Raw genomic sequence first — 16805 nt, forward strand, 5'->3', positions numbered from 1 at the left:
ACCTGGCACAGCCACTTTGCGCTGTGGCTGATGAGGGCAGCCACCCCCTTAACCCCCCTCCCTTCCACCCTGTCCTGACTCTTTACGAGCTTTCCGTCCGCTCCAGTTGAAGTCTTTATCCAGTGATCGTCATATAACCTTGGAATAACGTTCTCGATCATTTAAGAGACCATGTAGCACCCTTGATTATGCCATAGCACAAACTGAAATACTTTTCAAGTCACTCGTGGTAGCGCACAACTATAACAACTGTCGGATTTCCAAGTTATGCCCTTGAGTAATTCGCTCGGCTCTAATGGTTGAGACTGGAATGGATAGCTTGACACGCATCCTATGTAACGCGGTAATTAGAGCCACAACAAGGGCATCCTACTTGTCTAGTTAGCCGAAGTCCAAGTACCTTCCAATACAAGGTATATGCATGTACCTTTATGGTCGGACCATACCAGGGCCCTAGTATCTGTGTCGTTCTACTCTCGTTTCTCCCACTGATGTTTGCCTTCTGTTATGGTTCGATATGACAACAACTTCCCCTACTGCTATGACAGATTTTACGCAAGCACCCTATGATCTGGTGGACTGCAGTTCTTGCACCGATAATGTTTGCCATCTTCCCTCTTTGGATCCTTGCAATTATCATGTTCGCAGACCATGGTCGAGTAGTTGTTTTTTCGTTGCACTGGCCTAGTGTGTCAGAGTTGCTCTCTTCCTGCCTTAGAGCGACTTACATTGCAGCATTTCCAGAGGTGATTAGCCATGGTGCCAGAAGGTTTTGATTTAGTCAAATTTAGTTGAAGACTGGCCGGTGTATACGAGTAGGTGGAAGCCTCGAAACTTGCAGTACGTTCAAATGAGACGTCTTACTGGGGGAACAAACCTGCCTTATGTATTCACCTATGGATGAGTGAATATAATTTTCAAGGTTACATGCCACTGCATCAGTACGTACCGTCTCTCAGGACAACAGTGATTGTTGAGACGAAGGAAAGCGACGAGTCACTCAGGTAAGGATGGATCACACAAGCTGGCTCCTTACCAGTCATGCTTGATCCTACATGGATAGCCTCCGTACCTGATTGGAGAAGTACAACCTGTGCCAGCAACATGGATCATTGTTATTGACCGTCACCATCCCTCTTGACCGCTATACCTCTTCATGATTGTAGCCTGCCTGTTACTGACTTTTCTCTTTTTCTGGTTCCGAACCCTCTTTGCGCCCGCGTTGCCACAGCCTCTGTCTGTGTCCACGTTAGTACTCACCCTGGTCTTGACGGACCTCCGAATGAGAAGCAAAGCCTTGAGTCGTTCATATATGTGACTGACGAACTGGACATCGGCGAAGCGATCGAATAAGCTAAAGAGGTAGTGGGGCTAGACGGTAGTGGCGCTGTTTTTAGTACCGATGTCCTTCGTGTTGAAGTCCAAGGCTTATCTCAACAGTGATGAGAACCATGACTATCCCAAGATCGACGAATAAGTGCAGTCTCACGCCCCATTGGCAGATCCGCCCAATTAAAAGCTAGCAAAAGGCGACACTGCTTACATCATTGGCAATCGGGCGTTTTTGGATGTCGCACAGTACGCTGCCGGCATGTCAATGATCCATCTACTCGCTCTCCGCAGAGATGCTATTTATAACGGCGTCTCCTTGACTAAGGACTATTGCCGAAAAGTCTGTATCTCCCACAGGGTTCACAAAAGTCGACGGCTAGTACTACCCCGAGTGGCTTCGTCCTTGGACCCAGTTCGCAGACCCTCTCCGCCAACAATAGTTCAATGTCATAATGGACGCCTATGGTGGTCGACGCGTGCATCTTAGGAGCTAGCTACAATACAAGTTGCAGAAATTGTTACAATTATCTAGCCATTTGTACTAGATAATTGTAAAAATAACACAGGCCATATATAATGTAGATAGGTGAAGTGACTGCACTGCATAAAGGTCAAAGAGAGAAAGCGTTGTTCTGGGTGCCGAAAATGGCGTCTGCCTGAACCATTCGAATTCTTAGTCAATCACAAAGTTGATTATGCCGGAGCACACGTACCATTGCCTTACGGTTGTGTCTAGTCCACCTGAGCAACGTAAGCCGTCGATCTTTCGTTACGCTCATCTCCCTGATCAGGAGAGAAGGTAGAATTGTTGCGTGGAAGCGAAAGAATCACAACAAAGTATGTTGAGCGAGGCTGTGCGGAGGTTAAAGAGTACTCCCACGCCCATGGTCTACTGAATTGTATTTAGGGAATTGACCTACAAAATTATTTTCGTATACTTGCTCATCGTTTAGTCGCTCACCCTTATCATTATTTTTATCACATCATATGCACCTTCAGGCATGAATACATGACTTGGTTCGGAGTTGACCAAGGGCTGGGGAAAACGCTGACGAGGACTACCCAACACAGCAGAACGTGGTTTTCGTATATGCATATATGGCATGGGGGGTTCTGGTTCAGGGGCCCCCGCCCCAATTTCCACAACCCAATTTCATCCTGCAAATTCTTGAACCCACATTACCCAGATACTCTATCGAAGACATCCAACAGTACATTAATTCTGAAGAAGAAGATGAAAACAAGAGGAAGATATCATCACCACTTTCAGCACCAACACCAACTACCACAGCAATAAAGAAAAGGAAATGGGCAGCAACTCGCAACCCCTCTGCAGCTTCGGCGACGTCGCCGTCACCTACCGCGTCTACATCCTGGACGACCTGCTGGCCGAGCCGCAGGAGGTGTGCCACGACTGGGACCGCAACCTGCTGTACGTGGCCCAGCGGTACCGCCAGGGCCACGCCTACGCGCCCATCGAGGCCTCGGGCGAGATCTCGGTCGTCGACCTGGCCACGGCCGAGACCGTGGGGGTCGTCGACCTCTGCGCACACGGCTACTCGGCGCCCCACGCCCTCGAGCTCGACCACGATGCCGTCTACCTGTCGGCCCGCGTGGCCGAGGGCATGGTCTGGGTCGACGCTGAGTCCCGTTGCGTCACCAACTTCGCGGACCGGTCGCAGATCAGCGCCTCTTTCAACCCATCTGCGCCGGCTTCCCACGGACCCGGTTCGTCTTCAAGCAGTTCGCGACGTCACAGAGGTCACCACGGCAGTAGCAGCAGTAGCAGCCGACATAGCCATAACAGCACCAGCTCCAGCAATGGAAACGACAGAAGCTTCATCGCCGAGATGGACCTGCGCTCGGGCAAGATCCGGCAGCATGTCATGGTGCCCGACAGCGAGCTGCAGGACGCCGAGTCCGGCTTGGTGACCTTCTCGAGCCCGGCCATTCGCTTCGCGAGCCGTCAGTCCAGCGATGAGATGCCCGTCGTCGCCGTCGAGGGGGACCCCATCGTTGCGGCCATCCGGCACAAGTTCGGCGTCAGAACTATTTATTCCACGTCACGCAACGTCATGTTGATCTAGTAGTGCCTTGTCTTAGGCAGGTGCGGACAGCAGGCGGATCGGGAGTGGGGGTTTCTCCTATCGTTTTTTTGAATCAAGTTACGACTTACACGCAGCTCAACTTAGGAAGTAGGATATTTCGTGAGTAGGAAGTGCTACTTCGTAGCCCTTCTAGGGTATCTCAGCAAGCTCTGCATTTGGATCATGGCCTATTCGGCTAGTTTTCTATTTGATCTTTCGATAACTCACCTGTGAATAGTCTTCTCCAGACGCGCCTCCACAGTCGTCAGTCGCATGTGCTGGTTGTTTCTCTGCCGCCGTTCGTTTCGCGGTCGGGACTTGTCCATCATTAGTAAATAATCCTGCTTATGGACGTCATGACAGGATGAAGACAATTGCTTCTAGTTATAAAAGAAAGCTACGCCGTATTCGAGGAAGAACCGGATTAGGGGGTGGCTGAGCACGTCAGCCACAAGTGGTTGTGCTACTGCTCAGGCATATGGCTGCCAATAATCTCGTCGTTAAAAAGCGGGACACCTTGATGGCCGATGCTGTACGAAGCTTATATAGTAGAGGCTGTGTATAGATGATGTCTAAACTCTTCCTTCTATAGCGTATTTAGGTGCTGCGGCCTAGAACCTGATGTGCAGAAAATGAATCGGTATGCTTCCAGTACTAAAGACCTGTCTATAAAGCATGAGAATAGAAGATCCGAAGATCGTAGCTTTGAACCTCAGCAATCTCAGACCTTACCACGCTTACAGTACCAAATGCTCACAGATAATAATTGGTATTTGGACATAGCTCTTGTTGGTAGACATAAGTGAAGGTTCATGACTGTGAATCAAGGCTCGTCTTTGTCTGCGCCCGCTGTTCTCTCGCCGCCCCACGACATGGCCCCCGGTATCACGTAGGTGGGTTTTATCGAGGTGTATCAGGCCCAGCCCTCGAGCGTCGCCGGTCGTGCATAGATGTGACGCTCGTGCTGCTGTTCCGATTGGGCAAAGCAATGTCTGCTCATCTGTGCTTGCATCGGCTGCAGCAGAATAGGCCTCGTAATTATGGCTTTATAGGTACTTTCCGCATATACTGCGGCAACAAAACACGACTAGTCGTTCTCGTGTTCCGGGGAACATAAGCGCGTTCCGATAGGTGAGAAACCTACCAACCTGCATACCTGGGATGCACAAAAGGGCCGGGTTGGTCCGGTAACATGTTTCCGATGCAAACAATGCCCCAATCATAACCTTTGAGGCGTAAGTCCCTGTAGCCCGCAGATGCATCATGATCCGCCTCCCTCGGACACTGCTGTGATCTTAATGGGTCTGGGAGATTAGTAAGGCAATACTAGTTTGCAATACGACTGCACTTTCGGGGCTAGCATAACTCGGGTCGTGGCCGTGCCAAGACTTGGTGTTGTTCGACATTAGGGTGATAACGAACTACCTGATGCCCGTCATGAAGAGCCTGGAGCGTGCGAAATCCGACAATAGTATTATTTACCTGCGGTTTCGCTGTCTTATTCCTGGGCGAAGGCGCCCGACTGAAGACACAGATAAAGTAGCTTTAGTTGCTGGTGGTGAAGGACTCGGCCGCGAAGGGTTCTATAGCAGACAACCTTGCAGCAAAGTAGGTACAGCATGTGGGTGGAGACCTATTCTTGGCTCCTGCTCTCCTCGTCTAAGCAAGCCCGATGTAGTCAAAGCTTGCCCATATTCAGACGAGGAGCCGATTTTATCCACTAGTCGAAGCTATGTTCTATCACGGAGACTTATCTCATGGGGAGATCGAACATAAGCTGCATGGATGTTGGCAGATCTGTATGGTTGAAGGCTTTATAAGGTGCACATCGGATGGGCTCATTCTTACCCTTCGAAGAGTTCATTCTCATGCTTCAAGTTGAATTTGTTTAACTAGTTGAAACCAACACTGGCTGTCATATTTATTATTTAGTGCACCTCGACCGTGGTCTATTAGTTTCTCTATGGCTCTACTTCCATTAAAGTACCGAGCCGTCAAAGTCAAGTCGTGATGTGCAATATAGGCGAAAGTGCAAAGAAAGATGTATGCTGGCCGTTTTAATGATTCTTGTTCGTGAGTTCGGTCTTATGTTAGAGGCCTGGGACCTTGACCTAGCGAGTCGAGAGAGAAAAGAGAAGTATGCAGGCGAATCCCTGGCCTAGATTCTGGCGCGACTGGTAAATACGACCAGTCTTCAGCGCGCTTGCGTGCTAGAACCCGACGCACGAGCGGATGGAGACGGTGATGCACGTCTGTCCGAATTCATGGTTAGCGGCAGCAAGACCATTGTGGATTTCTGGGACGACAAACGACAGCTTATGGGTAATGACGGTGCAGGGATGCTCTAGATGCTTTGTTGAAAAGTTGTAGTACCGTAGATGGAGTATGCTGCGCTTCTGGTTGAATAGGGCTGTGCTAGACGTTGGGACCTCTGATCAAGTTATTAAGAATGAACAAGCCCCCAGCTTACTGGGTTCTGCTGACACAACACAGCAAATATTGTTTTATGTAGGGGGGTGAGACGGGGACCCTAAGCAGACACCGATATAGTTGTGTCCATTATTGGGCGTGGCGCACTTGTTGCTCACAAGAGGCTCCCTGGTCTCCCTCCAATTTCCACCAAGTATGGAGATAATACGGAGAGGCCAAACTACCGTTCTGGTCCACACAGTAACTTCATCTGAGGTAATTGTGTCTGGAAAATTGGGAATGCGGGCGAGCAGAGACCTGAGATCAAGACTGGTTGAGGGGGAAAACCATGGCCGACGCGTCCACGGCCTGGGGGAGCAATACCGATTGCTGACTAGAAAGCCGCCGAAGTTTGCGATGAAGCCCTTCGACTACTCTGGAGTCCCTCGGAGTGTCACGTCCGCGTATATCCAACTACGCACAGGCATCGGACATATAGCAACTTACCTAAAGCTCATAGGGAAAACTGACTTAGACATCTGCAGGTATTGCGTCAGAACGAGGCAGACGACAACACATCTACTATTCTACTGTCGGTACTTCAGCACACATCGACAGCAGCTATAAGCTAGCTGAAAGACAATGTACATAGTATAGGGGAAGCCGTACAATCTGTGGTAAGATTGTCAGTAGTATCGAAATTGAAGGTTTACTACCTGTATTGAAGGTTGACTGCCAAAATGGAACAAAACCTATCCTACCCGCAATAAGCTCTCACACCCGGGGAGCACTTGAATCAGATGCATTACGCGAATTTTTTCCCCTTGTTCACCAGTAGCACCGGACGTTAGGGGATACTGCATTGCCCCCTTGGCCGCAGGGAAAGTGCTCGCCGAGCTGAGGGTCCTTGATACATGTTATTCGGTCCACGCCATGGCATACCAACGTTCCTACGGCCGATTCCGTACCGGTATACCTGCACCCATCGACCCCAAAGGCTTGAAACGTGAAGCTACCACTCGGATGGCCTTTTGTGCGGTCGCTCTGGTCTGTACGGAACTCAGCGGCATTAGCCTCATTGCATACATCAAGTCCTCCGCCCTTGGTAGTGTAAACAATCCAAGACTTCATCTCCTCTCCTGTCGGCAGCGCCATAAGCCAGTATTCGATGTACACAAACCGAGACGGTAACGGAGGCGGGGCCGCCTCCGTTGGCTGTGGCTTTGAAGGCGGGGCAGGCTGCGTCGTTGTCGACGTTGCTGGCGGTTCGGGTAGGCTGGTGGTCGTTTCCGTGATCGCTGGGGCACTCGTTGACTTGCCATCGCCTCCAATCGTTATAACCGGGGGTGTTTCTGTTTTGGTAGAAATACTCAACCAATCGACAGTCACCGCCATGCTCTGACCAACATGTTGCGGTATAAGCATGACTCTCTGGCTCCCGAGGGACGTTATCATGGCCCGCGTGAAGGGGGGCACCGAGTAAGCAGTGCCGCCGAACATGAGATAACTGTTATCAATCGCGATAGAGCGGGCCCCTACAAAGGCGCCAGCGGGGAAGGTGACCGTAGTGACAGAGCCAAGCCTCGAAAGTCCTTCGTCATCGTTTCCTGACCCTTCATTAAGGTCTACCGCCGGTGTCCTGGGGCAGTAAGAGCCATTTGTTGTCGCCGCCGCCGTAAGGAAACACCCCGTGATCAACGCGGAAGACGTCGTAGTGCAGGAAGTCGCAGCGCAGGAGACCCAGTGGTCCGTTACGACGGACGTGGTACAGTCGCAGCCAAGGTATGTGTTACAGACCGTAGAGCAAGGCGATGTTGTACACACCGGGTGGCACTCGGTATGTGTCTCGGTTGCGCACGTCTTCGAAGCCAACGACGACTGCTCTGAGGCGTCCGGGTCCTGTTGGCTCGCGCAACCTCCGCCAACGCAGTTCTTGGGGCCTCGGTTACCACAACCCACGCCAAGGCATGGCAGGCCACCACCGCCGCGTCGTCCACCGCCGGTGCAGTTGATCAGACAAACTTTGCCACAGCCTACGAGACAGGGTGGCCCCGGCGGGCCAGGCTGGATGTAGACTTGGATCGGACTGTTCTCAAGCGGCGGAGAAGGTCTGGTAATGTGGTAAGGCGCTGGACGGTAAGTCCAAACAATGCCATGAGAAGATTCCGTTAGCGTCACCGGCGGTAGGATGATGCTGTTTGTGATGTTCGCCAGTGTGGGTGCCGAGGAGGAGAGGATAATATTCGAGAGGTCAAGCACAGAGGTAGTAACCGGGGGAAGCGTGATGGTGACCAGGAGCGTCGACCTCCCGTATCCTGTCAAGCCATCCGCGGCTGTTTCCCAAGTCTCGTCAATCGTTTCAATCGCAGGCGGCAGACTGATGGTAATCGGAGCCTGCATGGTCCAGGGCGGTAGTACGAGGGTGCAAGGCGGATGGCAAGCAATGGTCGGAGTCGGTGAGCGCCATATGGCTGGGTCGATGCTGACAATAGCGCCTTCGCCAGTACCTTGGCCAGAGGTGCCAGTGGAAGTTGGGCTTTGGCTCAGGGATGTTGTTGATGCTGGAGACTGTGGGAAGACCGAGTTCGAGGTCGAGGTGACAGAGGATATTGGGCATACCATGTCACCATCATAGCCCTGGCGGCATGTTAGCTTACTGTAATTGCACGTACGGAGGAAAGGCTGCAAGTTCACATCCATATCCGGTTGACCAGGTGGTGAGTGTACTGCGTAGGTAGCATGGAAGATGCCGAGAACGAGGAAGAAGTATATCATGGCGATATCTGTTGTTGATAGAAGGCAAAGCACCAGTCGAACCGGTGGAGGATTTACTTTCACAACTTATTTACAGCTGTTATCGCTAGAACTTCGATGCGTAGGTGGCGAATTCAGCCAGTGGGATGATATGGGTCATCGGGGTTCGCGTCTTAATATACTGTACCTCCAACGTCATGTAGTTGCCACCTTTGTAGCTAATACCCTATCGTAGGCTGCCTAGGGTCTTTTTAATTGCCTGGAAAGCCTCTCTCATCCTGCCATCGATCCAGGCGGCACAAATGGCAGGCTTTCGGGCAGTTCGCCGCTGCAGTTGCGTTGCGGATGATTATGGATGTGCGGGGCGAAAAAAGACGGGTCGACTCCTTCGGCCCCTAATGCACATGATAAAGAACCGAGACGGTAGTCCATGCGGAGGATTCGCAGTTCTCTATTACAGGTTCTCAGGCAATGATGGCATCCGTCGTCGGTTCCGGTGGGTCTACAAAGCTTCCCCCTTGTATCTATGTAACAAGTCCGGCTATTCTCATTCACTCTTTATGAGCAATCTTGTTTCTCTCCAAGGCACACAACGCCACGCAGATGCCGGACGACTGTGCACATAGGAGCATGGAATGCAATCGCGGGGATCCTCCTGCCTTCGAATCTCTGGCCGCCGACATCCTTCTGTGCATCCTCTTCTACATGCCCAACCTTGAAACGCTCTGCAACCTCGTTAGCGCCAGCCCTCGTTCACGGCGCCTGTTTCAGACACAGGCACCAGCGCTCTTCGAAGCGGCGTTGGATGGTCCCAACTGCGATGGTCTCCTGGCCGGTCCAGTCCGAGAATTGGTTCGTGCCGTAGTATTTGTACGCACACTAGGCTTACCGTTCCATACTCTCGATAAATTTCGCTACGGCTTTCTGGTTCCCAAATTTTATTCTCGGCGATCATCAACCGCGATAGGATCTATAACGGACCTCCAAGTGGATTTCGATCCTGCCGTGTTGCTCTCAGCCCTCAGCACCCATAGTCACATAAACAGGCTTACTCATGCCTGTTTGGCCTCTTACCTCGCTCGCGTGCGTGGCCCTCAGTTCCGGCCGCAGTATTGTCCCGACGCCGTGTACACATTTGGCTGCGGCCCCGAAGAGGTTCAATGGCTACCCGCTTGGAAAAGATCATTCGTGGGAAAACCAATAAAGAAATCTGATGCTGGCCCGCCAAGCTGGGTGGAAGAGATGCGTGTCAAGCGGGCACTTTGGCTCCTGCAGCTCATTGGAGACCTTCAGCGGGCAGTCCTACAGAAGGACGGTGCTACTCGTACCCGCTGGCCTTCCGAAGATATGCATATGTTTCTGAAGATGGCACCAGAAGATTTCATTGAACCGAGCAACCTTGCCGTACCGTCTGAGCGAGGCGCATTCGAGGAAATACTTTCAGTCAAAGAATTTCTTCAAAGCTTACGAACCAACGAAGAGAAACCTACCGTTCGTCTGGGAAACATAGCGCGGCAATACCATCAGCTGCCCCGCCCACCAGCAGAGGCGATGTCTGAAACACTTGCTACTCCGCTTCCGGAGTGTGTGGAGTGGCTGCTCGGAGGCCAAGCTCTGGGGCCGGATACGAGAAAGGAACCGGGAAGGCTACGTTTGCGAGAGCTGTACAAGCAGCGTAAGCCGGAGAGGTCAGAAGCTCGACGTTGGGGCCAGACACCAAGTTGTCTCTTTGAAGAAGCGCCAGGCGTCCAACTTTGGCTCAAGCTTACTTCGACGTCCCAGTTGCACATGGAGGCTCACTGCGCGTGGCCCAAAGCCAGGTTCCACAATTCGCCACTGTCTGGTGTGCGATTTGATTCCTTTCGCCGGCTGGGCTTCGCCATCTGGGATAGGAAGAGGATGCATCTGCTTGGTCTCGTAAACGGAACAAGTAGTATTCACCTGGACGAGGAGTGTCGCTACTTTACTTGGGAGAGCTTGCTATCTACTGAAGAGGTAGTCGCTGTCAAGGCCGCACTCGGCGATCCTTATCCGGGCGGGTTGCTTCGCTAGTAGGTTAGGGTAAAGTGTAGTAGCAAGTGTAGTATTTGCTCTCAAGCAACCAAGACGAAGGCTGTTCTTGGCCATATTCAATATCAATTTGGAGGCAATCTATCTTTATGTCAAGCCAGGTTGCCGTGTTTTTATCCCGAGTCTAAATATGTGCTTGTGCTTTATCTTGTGTACGGTTGAACCATGTAATGTCCAACATTACTACCAAGCAGACCTCCATGCCACCATAAGCAGACGCTTCAACCAATAGTGGAATGTAGCAGTGTAGTTATGCTAGCCGATAATTAGAACATGCGTATCCCCCCATTTGAGATTTGAGGCTCTACACGCACAATGGGCATCGTTTTACAACGCTTGCTCGTAAGAGTCTGGTAGCGTTAGCCTTCTCGTCACATGCACCATACCACACGAGCTACGTTCTACGTCACTCCTACGAAGCCCCAGTGGGAAATGTACTCAATCGCCGTCTGCCTCTCAATCGGCCATCTCGAGCACGAGGGCCGCTTTGTGAACCGGTTACTCCGGAACTCTAGTCGCTACACTTGCGCCATCTTCAGAGGTTCGGAAGAGATATATTTGGAGTATGACCAGCGTGAAGGACCCAGAAAATCTCTAGCATCTTATATGGTGGTACTCTATGCAGATATAGCGTCGATGTGTTCGTAAACCAGTTCTGCAGTCCATATGGAGAACCTATGTTTCTTCCAAGTTGCAGTAGTACAACAGCGGCTCAAACAACGAGCAGTATCTGGACATGGCACCATTAGTTTCTACATGCAAGCATTGTGTAGGATCTCTTATGAAATTCTCGGGGCCAATGATGGTTCCTGTATACTTAGGTAGGTAGATATACTGTTTAGTATCGGCTCTCCAGACAACTATTGCTCCTTGTGTCGGATCCAGATTGGCCTATGTGGAACAGAGCGACGGTTCATGATCGAATTGGGAGACAAACGAGACCTCCCTGGCTGACACTTGAATGTCCATGTTTTTATCACTGGCCATTTCTGCTATCGAACTATACACTCAGGAAAAGGCCTTGGGAATGGTTTGCACCACTATAGCGAATTGAAACCTCATATGGGCTTGCGTGCCGGTCGTTTATTCCTACGCGAATCGACAAAGCCATTCATTTCTTGAGACTGTTTTACCGACCTCGCCTACCTCGTGTAGAACACTTCATCCTACCTGCGTAGAACATTATGATGCGGTACGGCCGCTTTGTACCCCTTCGCCGGTCGAGTGCCTTCGTGTTCCACCTAGTATTAATAGCCTCACTGATCTATGCAAGCCTTTTTCTTCAAAGTCCTGCGCGTCTGCGGCTGGCAAGGCAGACCCTACAAACCACCGGGGTTTCTACAACCTCTGCGCAGACCAATCTGACTAAGAGGCTGTCCGATGCCACGTATGCTGAAGCCAACCAGAAAGGATCGAACCTTCGCTGTCTGATGGCAAAGAACATCGAGCAAACAAAAAGCTACCAAGTGGCTGATTTCTTGATGGATTGGGAAAATGCAGCAACGGAAGGGTGGGTGGGCGTGAGCAATGGCGAGGTACCTTTCTTCAAACATTACCTAGACCAGACCTTTGCAGCGCTTGGTACCTCGAGAAACAGTCTTTTACACCATTCCATAAGCCACATAGAAGGGGGCCTGATTTTCGAAAACCCTTCCGACCCTAGCGAGGAGGAACTCGATGCTCTCACCGTCAACACCCAAGGGAACTTCGAGAGCAACGGTGAGGTAAGTAACCTGGGCGAGCTGGTGGAATATCGTCCCCGTTTGAGCAGATGCCGACGAGAATAGGTGTCAGGAGCGCAAATGTACTCTTCTATTGATGTTACCAAGGGCATCTTCATTGCCGACAAATCCAAGACAGTTCAGTCCAGTATGAAGGATCTGTTCGGCACCAATGACTGGAACGAGGTGACGAGTGCCTTACAGGCCACGAACAAGAAACTGACGAACTTTCAAAGGGTAATCCCTTCTATATTTTCCCCAACGTCTACTTGTACCCGATGCTGATATTCCATGACAATAGTGGAGCGATGTTGCTTTCGCACAATGGGTAAGTTTCGGTATCGGCCACGCCAACATCGTCGGCATCATCCTCATTATTAACCAAATCCACAGACGGATGCATGCGCCACAAAATCGGGCCATTTACGCAACCTGAACTACTTTATCCGGTCTTGGATTACGAACAAGGAGACGGTGGAGATAGTGAACCAGGCCGTAATCAACAAGTTCGGCCCATCCCCAACGATCGGCAAGTGGAACACCGGTCGTCTGTCCTTCGCGCAGGGAGAGGAAGGGTTCGACTCCATCCTGGGTAGCCCGAACGGCCGTGGTTGCGCCTGGTTCCTGATCTCGCATAAGGAAGCACTGGGCGAGAGGACTATCACACAAATCGAAGTGTTTACCGGCGTTCTCGCCTATACTGTTGTTGGCACCACATATAATGAAGAAACAGTACAAGCCTCGAAGCTTTTTCTTTTGTTCCACATACAAGATGTCTGAGCGGCTGATGCAGTGGGATTGCCGTCAAGATAGGAGTAAGGCGGCGTTCATAGTTTCGCCAGCCCCCTATAACGGAGGTACGTATGTACGTATCTAACGGCGTAGCAGAATGCAAGCATATTACTGGGGGTGGAAAGCGATGGGGCGTCTTGAGTGGGCAAGGTACGACAGGTTCGTATATAATTTGATGGACTATTGAAAATGAAGGTTTACTGCCTGTATTGAAGGTTGACCTATTGTGACTCTGACCGTTATTGTCGCGGCCCACTTGCCAAAAGAGTATGAATATTAGATAGAGGTGGAAGAAGCGGGTTAAGGGGGTGGCTGGTATCATTAGCCATGAAGCGGTTGTGCTACGTGGGGGCGAGCTTGAATGATCTGGCAATTTGGAACCTAGTTGATCCCTGGCCTCCGGTAACGGGATGATCGGAAAGCGGTGCCTAAGAGGCAGTGATACTGTCGTATTACTAATCATGATATAAACAACATGAACTGTGCCACTGAAACTGTAAACTGGGATCGGTGGCTTGCTGCTCGACCGCTAGCTTACTCCACGTCTGTCGTAACGGTGCTCAAACCCCTTTTGCTGGTATGATAAGTTAGTATGCCAACGTTCCTAAGCTACTTTCTGGGACGTCCATAGCGAGAAACGTAGCCGCGGGTGCGTTTAGTATCACGCGGCTGCTCGTCTGAATAGTCAGGCGTATGGCGTCCACTGCTCGTAGGACTAACCGGCGTTAGTCTAGATTCGCCTTCTTCATTGGAGTCACAAGATAACATTTCATGGCCACGGTGGTCCCTCGAATTCATGCACGCCTCAACAGACGCGGACTCCGCACGGACTCCTGTCGGCATGCCAATGCTAAATATTTCGACCCAGCCCGTCACCATAGACCAGTGCCCGAGAAGGCAGAGTAGCCAAATGCCATTCATCTGCTGATTTGTCAGTTACTATTCGCTTATATTGGGACCGTACTGCGTTAGGAGTCGCTTACAGCAAGGAGGATGAGAACAGCCACTACCGTTCGGAGTGAAACGACAAGATCCTTTGCATGTTGTAGACATCTGTTCTTCTTGTCCACCTTCTCCATCGCAAGACACTCGACCCAGGGTCGAGCCTTATCACTCGTCTTGGCTGACTGAACCACGTTGTCCTGGAAGACAAAGACGACAGCGAAGAAGATGACATCACAAATGATGATCAGTACAATGGCAATACCACGCCACTGAAGCTGGATGACGCGCCTAATCCGATGATAGGCTTGCCTTGGGGACATGGTGCGAACACTGGTTGTGTAGGACGGCATCTCGGAGCGTTCCGTCGTGGCGCTGTTGGCCAGCGATGCCAGATAGACCTTTATACAGTATCCGAAGGTCGCGAACTGCATAACGACGGTGAGACCGGCGAAGACCAAAAGATGAATCCAGAAAGCAGCTAGGCTATTACGGTGGTTGACGTGGCAGGTCTGTCCAAACCGGAACGACACGCCGCTCACGGCCAAGGCGACGGCCAAACCAATGACAGGAATACCCCAGCCGAGTACCTGGGCCAGCCACAAGAAGCTCCGTCCAACCGCGATCTGCCAGCAGATCTGAAGATGCAATGACAGTGTCCGCAGGAAAACCCACATCACTCCGGCCCAGCCGCCCCCGATCAAGAAGACCCCAGAAGCCGTGCATAAACTGCTCGAATTCATGCCATGTGGAGTGATCTCGTTGAAACACTGCTCGGGCTTGCCTGCGAACGGGATAATGAAGCCGAGCTATAAAACATCAGAAGATGCTTCCGTACGCCCCCGGGACTGGAGCCAACTTGCGTTCATGAAGCTCACGGCGCAGGTGAGACTAATACTGAGGTAATGGCGATGTGTTTTCTCGGCTGCGAGGAAGGACCATGATGCCAGCAAGAAGACGCAGCAGATCGCACCCACCACATTGATCCAATTTGCGACCTGGCTAGATGATTTGAAACCATCAGGATATGCCCAGTCCGTCATAGGACACGGTAAGCAGCACGATAGGGGCCCGAATAGTTGGCACAACCGTCCGTCAATAACTGCAAGGTCTTTAGCGTTGTACATAATCTAGGGCGCCGGTCTATTTACTCACAGCCAGCGGCAGCCGGGAACGCCAACTCGTTGAGGAAAGGCGCGGGACAATGAAATACGGACGCATTACCGGCCATCTCGACGGTCGATGATCGATCTCTACCTTTCAAGGAGCGGCAGGCATGAACGATCTAGCTACGAGTGGGGAGTGTCGCAAATGTGAAAGACGGAGCGCCAGGCCAGGCAGCATTCGTGAAGTAATTCAGGAGGTCCGAAGTAGTACTCGTCGAAAAGGTCGCAGGCGTTGGCGTGGTGGCTGGAGGTCGGTGGGCGCTCCTATGAGCTGTCCGCATTTGGTTATACAACAGACCTCGGACTGATGGACAGGTATCCATTTCGCCGCAAGAGACTACTAGCGCTGCGGTTGCAGGGATTCCTGGCTCGGCCCGGATACGACGACCTTCAGATCAGGCTCAACAACAACAACAGAATACTGTAGGTAACGAAATTGGCTTCCTCTTCGATGGGAGCTAAAATGAGTTCTCCGCTCAGACCACTTCCGTTTTAGGAAGTTGCACAGTGCGGGTTTTTGGCCTACCAACTGTTTGCTGTCGTAGTCACCCATACGTAGAAACACTCAGAAGGTGCAAGCGATGCCCGCCAGCTCTCCTATGTGTTGACCAAATGCAGAGAAAATCGATGCGCCGAGCCAAAAGCGGCAGCCCATCATCATTGAGCGAATCGTATTAACGCGGATCAACCTCATCCATTTCTGGGACAACGCACTAGGTGAGACAGCGCCAAACTTGCCAATGTCGTATGGAAGCAAGTTTGGCGGCGGCAGATCCATAGTTAGATCGAACAAATGAGTCACAGGAAAGTCCAAAAGCAGCAAACAGCCAGGAATGGAAGAAGTCAAGAGCTGCATCATCCAGTATTGAACCGGTACATAATGGAACACAACTGACGACGCTTGTTTCCATTATTCGACAGTCGCATAGCGGGCAGTTAGATATGGACAAGTGGGTGTCCAGAATTGGATGGGTGACTACAAAGATGGACTAAAGACCCGCACTGTGCACTTTTCTAAAACAGAAGTGGTCTGAGCGGAGAACTCATTTTAGCTGCCATCGAAGAGGAAGCCAATTTCGTTACATACAGTAGGCTAGTATTGGTCACTTCGTAGTACTAACTGGGGTAGGTCAACAAAGGAGTTTAATGGCGTCCACGGTCAGTTCGGCTCCTTGGCCTCCTAGTCCATATTTAGATCACGGTAGAAGGTATTCCCACACAGCAAATGAGAGACCCCGTCGTAGTCTCATTCGCCACACTGGTGACGGTGGTAGTGCACCCTAGCAGCGGCTTTGCCCCATCTGGAGCAGACTCTGCTCAGCAGAGGCGTCGTCAGCTACTCTATACATCCTGAGATATGCATCTGCCCTACCGCAGCGCCGGCGTCGGTCACCAATTTCTACCCCACGAAACCAGTCCATAGTCCAAACATTCTAGTTATTCAATCTCTGTCTTATAAGCTTACCGGCCGGGAAGAAGAAATTCGGCCCAACAAGACTACATATGCAGCTTGCTGAATGTACCACAAAGCA

The 16805-nt window shown here is 51.3% G+C and overlaps 4 protein-coding genes across 4 annotated transcripts; 2 read left to right on the top strand and 2 right to left on the bottom strand.

Annotated features, from left to right (window-relative positions):
- Positions 1 to 2639: 2639 nt before the first annotated feature.
- PG994_015304 (uncharacterized protein) lies at positions 2640 to 3419 on the top strand (the record flags this gene model as incomplete). Its single annotated transcript, XM_066866711.1, has 1 exon — positions 2640 to 3419. The coding sequence occupies one exon, from the start codon at positions 2640 to 2642 to the stop codon at positions 3417 to 3419; it is 780 nt and encodes a 259-aa protein (XP_066707625.1).
- Positions 3420 to 6656: 3237 nt separating this feature from the next.
- Positions 6657 to 8714, bottom strand: PG994_015305 (uncharacterized protein; the record flags this gene model as incomplete). Its single annotated transcript, XM_066866712.1, has 2 exons — positions 8523 to 8714; positions 6657 to 8465 (listed from the first exon to the last, which is right to left on the bottom strand). The coding sequence occupies exons 1-2, from the start codon at positions 8601 to 8603 to the stop codon at positions 6657 to 6659; spliced, it is 1890 nt and encodes a 629-aa protein (XP_066707626.1). The 5' UTR covers positions 8604 to 8714.
- Positions 8715 to 9185: 471 nt separating this feature from the next.
- On the top strand, positions 9186 to 10634 carry PG994_015306 (uncharacterized protein; the record flags this gene model as incomplete). Its single annotated transcript, XM_066866713.1, has 1 exon — positions 9186 to 10634. The coding sequence occupies one exon, from the start codon at positions 9186 to 9188 to the stop codon at positions 10632 to 10634; it is 1449 nt and encodes a 482-aa protein (XP_066707627.1).
- Positions 10635 to 12796: 2162 nt separating this feature from the next.
- Positions 12797 to 15338, bottom strand: PG994_015307 (uncharacterized protein; the record flags this gene model as incomplete). Its single annotated transcript, XM_066866714.1, has 6 exons — positions 12797 to 13126; positions 13704 to 13739; positions 13886 to 14086; positions 14149 to 14916; positions 14986 to 15209; positions 15263 to 15338. 6 exons carry the CDS (start codon positions 15336 to 15338, stop codon positions 12797 to 12799), a joined length of 1635 nt encoding a protein of 544 aa, XP_066707628.1.
- Positions 15339 to 16805: the final 1467 nt, after the last annotated feature.

This window comes from Apiospora phragmitis (genome assembly GCF_038363925.1).
Source record: "Apiospora phragmitis strain CBS 135458 chromosome Unknown utg000016l:1.0-887042.0:1.0-888152.0, whole genome shotgun sequence".
Lineage (NCBI taxonomy): Eukaryota > Fungi > Ascomycota > Sordariomycetes > Amphisphaeriales > Apiosporaceae > Apiospora > Apiospora phragmitis.